Source organism: Bidens hawaiensis, unplaced genomic scaffold (genome assembly GCF_021521415.1).
Source record: "Bidens hawaiensis isolate Kalapana, Puna unplaced genomic scaffold, B.hawaiensis_p1.1 tig00041292_1, whole genome shotgun sequence".
NCBI classification, from domain to species: Eukaryota; Viridiplantae; Streptophyta; class Magnoliopsida; order Asterales; family Asteraceae; genus Bidens; species Bidens hawaiensis.
The window spans coordinates 79,788-86,154 of record NW_027497319.1 but is presented as its reverse complement, the minus strand read 5'-3'; the positions used below and the strand labels follow the sequence as shown (position 1 = coordinate 86,154).

At 34.5% G+C, this 6,367-nt stretch overlaps 1 protein-coding gene across 1 annotated transcript; it reads left to right on the top strand.

Annotated features, from left to right (window-relative positions):
* The first annotated feature begins 3,615 nt into the window (after positions 1-3,615).
* LOC143592841 (zinc finger CCCH domain-containing protein 48-like) lies at positions 3,616-5,529 on the top strand. The gene is made up of 8 exons (XM_077072655.1): positions 3,616-4,011; positions 4,100-4,195; positions 4,288-4,377; positions 4,461-4,562; positions 4,653-4,799; positions 4,888-5,067; positions 5,160-5,257; positions 5,359-5,529. The coding sequence occupies exons 1-8, from the start codon at positions 3,616-3,618 to the stop codon at positions 5,507-5,509; spliced, it is 1,260 nt and encodes a 419-aa protein (XP_076928770.1). The 3' UTR covers positions 5,510-5,529.
* The last annotated feature ends 838 nt before the right edge of the window (positions 5,530-6,367 follow it).

Sequence of the window (6,367 nt, the reverse complement as noted above, 5' to 3'; positions counted from 1 at the left end):
TACAAGTGTCCAAAATCATATGTAAATAAAATAACCGTTTTATTTGAAATCCTCGACCAGAAATGCCTTCAACCTTCCGAGTAGTCTCGAATATAATGAAACAACAAAGCGGGTCGATTTAACGAATGCGAATACAATCCAATTACAATTACAAGTGACGAATACGTGCAACGAAATATATATATTAAAAACCAAAAATTTAAAATGGGTCGGGTTTTTCGGGTATGAAAAAGTAACGAATGTTACAAACAGGCCTGCAACTTCAATTTGAAATATCCTTATTTTCTTATTTCTCCATTAATGTTAGTGAATAAATCGGTTATGATTTACCTTTAATAAAAATAAACTTGAATTCATTTATTAAAATAAATTAAAGATGGGACCGTATATTAAAATATGTTGAAAGAAAGATGAGAAGTACTATAAGATTGACAAGTGACAAAATTTAGTAGTTTTTTATTAGAATAGATATATATGAAAAATTACAATCATTTTTTCTGATATATTTGCCCTATTGACAACATAAGCATGACGTAGTGGTTAGCTTTTGTTGTGTGTGTGTTTGGATCAACACTTATTCTAAATTGTATAACAATCATTTTTATTTAACATGTAAATGTTAGTCTTTTACATACAGGTTTGTTAGCTTGGGGAAAAGTAAAGGTAATTGATAGGTGGATCAATGGTACTATTTGGAACTGGGGGTGGCATATGGGTTGGGTTGGATCAAAACGGGTCATGGGTTAGAATGGGTTAGGGTCGGAATTGGTCAATTAAAAAAGGGTTGTTTTGGTTCAGGTCGGAGTGGGTTAGGGTCCATAGGTTTGGGTCAGAACGGGTCTAGGTCGGAAGGGGTCAAGGTCGGAACGGGTCAGATTTTCTTTTTGTATTTGTTGTTGTTGAACAAGGACAACGAAAGAAACGTTTTAGTTTTTTTTTTACTTTTTTGTTTTTGATTTACATTTTGAGTTATGATTTTTTTAGGGATTTTTATTAAGATCATAAACCCCTCAAAAAAAATAAATAAAAAATCATAACTCAAAATATAAATAAAAAACGAAAAAAGTAAAAAAAAAAATAAAACGTTTCCTCCATTGTCCTAATCAAACAAAAAAAATCCGGGAAATGAACCGAAACCGAAAAGTCGACGAAAACGAAACAAAAAACCAAAACTTAACCGAATTGATTGAAACTGAAAAAACGATCAAAACGAAACTAAAAACTTGAAACCGAACAAAAATGAAACTGGAAAAACCGTACAAAATGAAACAAAAAACCGAAAACGAATCTGAAACCGACCAAAAAGAAACAAAAGAACCCGAAATTGATCTAAACTCATGTCAGCTCGAAACCTGATCCGAACCAAAACCTAAACCGAACTCATTCCAATCCAAAACCCGTTTCAACCCGAACCTGCCACTTTTCCTTAAGACACTAACCTACATCGACCCATTTTATTAAATTTGTCGACCTATTTTAAACCGAAAATAAGAAGGAAGAACTTCAAGTGACCCATTTTGACCCATTTAGTTAAAATCTATGACCCAAACTAACACATATGATTTTTTAAACAACCCAAATTGACCTATTTAAAATGGATTTGATCAAGATTGCCACCCTTATTTGGAACTGATGATTTTGCTGCATTTTCGTAAATTTTGTTCTATTTCCATTTGAAGATTTTGGAATTCTTTCGAACTTTCTTTTTTGGGATCTATGCATTTTACATTAGTTTCTACATTGGTTTACTTTACTGTTGTGTTCATTTAATTTAATTTTATGTAGGTTTTGGAAGTGTATTTCGATTTGATGTAATTGAGATGGTTCTTTACTTTTACATTAAGTATATTTATTTTTTTCCTTATACCATTTAGTTATCTAATATTCAGAATTCGTATTAAACATTGTGTATTGTTACTTTGAGGTATACGATCCAAGCTACTTGACCTGACCCATGAAGACCACTTAAAAGTGCGAGCCATGTTTTCCAATTTCCACATTATTTTTATGCATTTTGTTGGGAGATAATTTAGTTCCGTGTCTGCATATTTTCATGATCCTTTTCATTAAGCATTGTATATTATTTCCTTTCATATGTCTGTACGCCTACTTAAAAAGGCTATTAAGATAGAGAAGAAAAGCGTTTTAAAAGTTTTATCTTACTACTTTTCAGAGGTCCTATTATCAAGCTGTTCTCCTTCCCGGCAAGTGTCACCGGAGTCAAAAATCGTTACTTTCATCAAGCCGTTCTCCTTCCTGCCAAGTGGCACGGAGTCAAAAATTGTTACGGATCATTTGATATTGTGTTTAAGGACATTTTCGGGCATTTAGAAATTGTAAAAGGACAACCGCATGCATTTCAATGTTGTGTATGACCATTACATGAACCACCTGTGTAACATAACAGAACTAAATGATTTTCAATTTAATTTAATTGAATAAATCTTGTGCACATCAAACTATATGGTTGCTAAGGAACAAGGTCAACTATGAGATAGGGCCGGGTGGTTGACTGACTCCTGCTCGAAACCCTGGTAGGTCTGAATTTTTATTTTTCTAAAAATTATATATGTGTGTGTGTATCTTTTTGAAAATAAAAATATGTATTTTTAATATTTAAACCCGAGACTCGACTAATTTAAGGCCTGAATTTTTTTCACCTTCGCCTCAAAAAATTTTCACGATTCTTGGAGACAACCCTGCTAAGGAATGGGACGAAAATTAAGCCATTTACTCAAATCTAGCAAAACTACTAACGCCATGTAGCACCCCATAAATAAATGAATCACCGATACGGCATCCGACCAAGAAAAACGACAAACATTAGCCCTGTTAAAAATATTATAAAAACGACAAACATCAGCCCTGTTAAAAATATTATGTAGTCTTATGATAAAAAAAAAAAAAAAGGAAGAAGTCCAAAACAAGCCCACAACAATCCCATACAAACATACTAAAAATCCACAAACTAAACTTAAACTCCAACTATAAACATAATCGTCTCAAACTTCAACTCCAACCAAACTATGCACATATTAATCTCAATTGAAAAACTCAAATGTTAAAAAATATAATTAACATAACAAATTAATATATACATATTAAAAATAATATTTTAAATGATTGAAATCAAAAACCAAAATAAACCCGCGGAGATAAAAACTAGTTATAATTATAAAGTTAATCTCATACTTTTGGGACCATTGTTTTCCATACTTTAAAAACCAAATGTGAAATTAGAGCCTAAAACATGTAAACGAACTCATTTGAAAATATAAAAGGAAACTTAGCTCCCAAAGTAAACATTTGAAAAGCCAAACCCACGTCGTAAAATCTACGCAGTTAAGAAACCCGTTGGCTATATAACGGTAACCCCTGCACACTCTCCTCCTTCATTCAACATCATAATAATAGCCCAGCATTGTCGTAGTAAATCTTACGCATTACATCAATCCACCGATTTCCATAACAGGTTTGTTTCATACCCTAGTGTTTATATTCTTTAATATACATATATATGTCATCATCGTCTGGTTTGTGTTGATTGTTGAATAAGGCTAGGGTTAGCAAGGTTTATAAACTACTATACATTCACCGGTGTCTGTTTTATGCAGAATGGCATTGGTTGCTTGTAAGAGATTACCGGACACCTCCGTTTTCAAGAGACTCGGAAGGAGGACTCAAGAAAAAGAAAATATAATTACAAGAAATCATCAAGTAGTCAAATCTGCTGCTGTCTGCAAGTATTGGCTGGAAGGAAGATGCACCCGAAACCCTTGCAGATTTTTGCACCCCGCTCGTGTTTGGAAGAATCCCAACAGTTATAAGTTGAACAAGGAGAACATTGACTGCAATCAGATTAATGTCATCCAGACGGAACAAAAGGTGGTGTTGCCAAATGCTGCTCAAACGAAACGCATTACGAAAAAGGACGAAAAGTGCCGCAATTTGGGATCATGGTTTGGTGATAATGGGCTTTCAATGGTTGCCCGGTTGGAAGGTCATGCAAAGGTATTGTAACATGCCACCAAGTTTTCTTTTTTATTGTTCTTTGTTTATCATGAAACTGGTTATTAATTCATTGAAGTTTTGTATGCAGGGTGTAACCGGGATTGTTTTAACGAGTGGATCCAACAAGCTTTATTGTGGCAGCAAAGACAAATCTCTTCGAGTTTGGGATTGTAGCAACGGACAGGTTCGTTTGAATCTTTTCGCCTCCTGAAACGTAACTTTTATGCTCATATGAACTGTCATGATGTTTATGATATTATTATTTTGTTTTTGCAGTGTGTGGATGTAATTAACTTTGATCAAGAATGTGGGACTTTGGTTGAAGAAGGCACCTGGATTTTTGCTGGGCTACAAAATATGATCAAGGTACAATCTTTTGTTAAAACACTAATTTGTTCAATGTATCTAATGATTGTAGTTACTAATAATTGGGATCTTGATTTTGTTAGGCTTGGAACCGTGAAACTCAAAATACAGTAGTTATCCGAGCATGTGGTGGAATGGTTACCGCCATCACCATGTACGAAGACACTCTTTTCGCCGGGATGGAGGTGAAATAAAAACTTCTTAAGCTTGGGTGCTTTTAAATAATACAAATAGTTTTTCTTATATCTAACGCGGTTAATTATATTTGGGTGCAGGATGGCAGCATATTAGCATGGAAATCCACTTCTAAAATCAATTTTTCTGAAGAAGCAACATGTTTGAAAGGCCACACGGGGTCTGTGCTTTCACTAATCGTAGGAGCTAAGCAGCTCTTCTCTGGCTCTGCTGACCGTACCATTCGGGTATGTTTTTTTTGTTAACTTATAAAAAGATTTGTGTATTTGAAAATATTATCATCATGTTTATTGATTGTGGTTCTTCTTCTTGAAGGTATGGGATGCTGAATCCCTAAAGTGTACGCATGAGCTAAACGGGCATACGGCTGATGTGACGAGCGTTATATGTTGGGATCAGTATTTGTTGTCCGGTTCATTGGATAAAACGATCAAGGTCTGGGCTGCAACCGAAAGTGGCAGCATTGTGGAAGTTTATAAACATGATGTAGATAATGTAAGTTGTCTCATTCGTTTAATTCATTTTCTCTTTGTGTGGAGCACAATCATAACATATGATCTGATGGCTTTGTTTGTTGATTATTGCAGGGTGTTCTTGCATTTTATGGGACACATGATGCAGAAGAAAAGCCGATATTGCTATGTTCGTGCAAAGACAATGGCGTTTGCATATATGATTTGCCCTCGTAAGTGTCGAACTTTATGCATAATTTTATGTGGTGGTTGAGTGGTTGACTGCAAATATTAAATCTTTTTTTTTTGTTTGTTTTTTATTGTTTGTTTATAGCTTTGCTGAAAGGGGGAGAATATATTCGAGACACGATGTTAAAGCAATCCAAGATGGTCCCGAGGGCCTATTCTTTACGGGTGATGCAGCAGGGTTAGTTTCTGTATGGAAACCAAACGGAGAATCTGTCAGCAAATCGAGACGAGAATGAGCTTTAGATAAAGTTATAGGTTACTGTTATATATAGGTTACTGTAATAGATTACTGAATCGACTTGAAACGCGACCTGAGAGGGATTACAATTAGTTGATTGAATGCAATTCAGATAGTATTTGTTTCATATTACTCTTGGTATCCCCCTTTGTTATATATGCTAAATTTTGTGTTGGTTTTTCTCCTTCTGTTCCCCTTTATTGTTTCATAGTAATGGTGTGCCTCTCTATTGAACTTGATTGTTGAAACCTCAAATCCCAAATAATCAATGTGTCTGACTTGAAATATCTAAAACCTTGTTTTCAAATTTTTAACAATTCTAAGTTAACAACTTTAACAAGTCTAAATAAGACCAGTTGCTTTAAGCCCACAACAGTGTTGTGTCGGGGCCGCAATGGGAACCTGGGCGGTATCGATTCGGTTTGTTATGGTACCGCCATTCGGTGTGGTAAACAAGGTGTGCTAGCATATCTAGTTTAGCATTTCAAGAACATTATAACCAGATCATTTCGGTTCGCTCACTATGGTAACCAACATGCGTAAAGAAATGGGAAGGACTTAAATAAAATTTATATCGAAACGTCGATAAAAATATTCTTGAAATGCCCCTTTTATCAAAACAAATTATTATTACTGTTTTGGTCAAAAATTAACAATGGTAATTTCGTAACCAAATTAGTAATCGGGACTAGGTGCTTATATAAACTGAACGTAAAAGTGCTTGAACATAAGGATTTGTTGCAAGGAAAAAACCTGTTATCCTTAAGATAACAAGCAAAAAACCCCGAACTATCACTACCGGTTTATTAATAACAAAGGTGATTACAATGGTGGAGCTCAAACTTGATCGTGATTA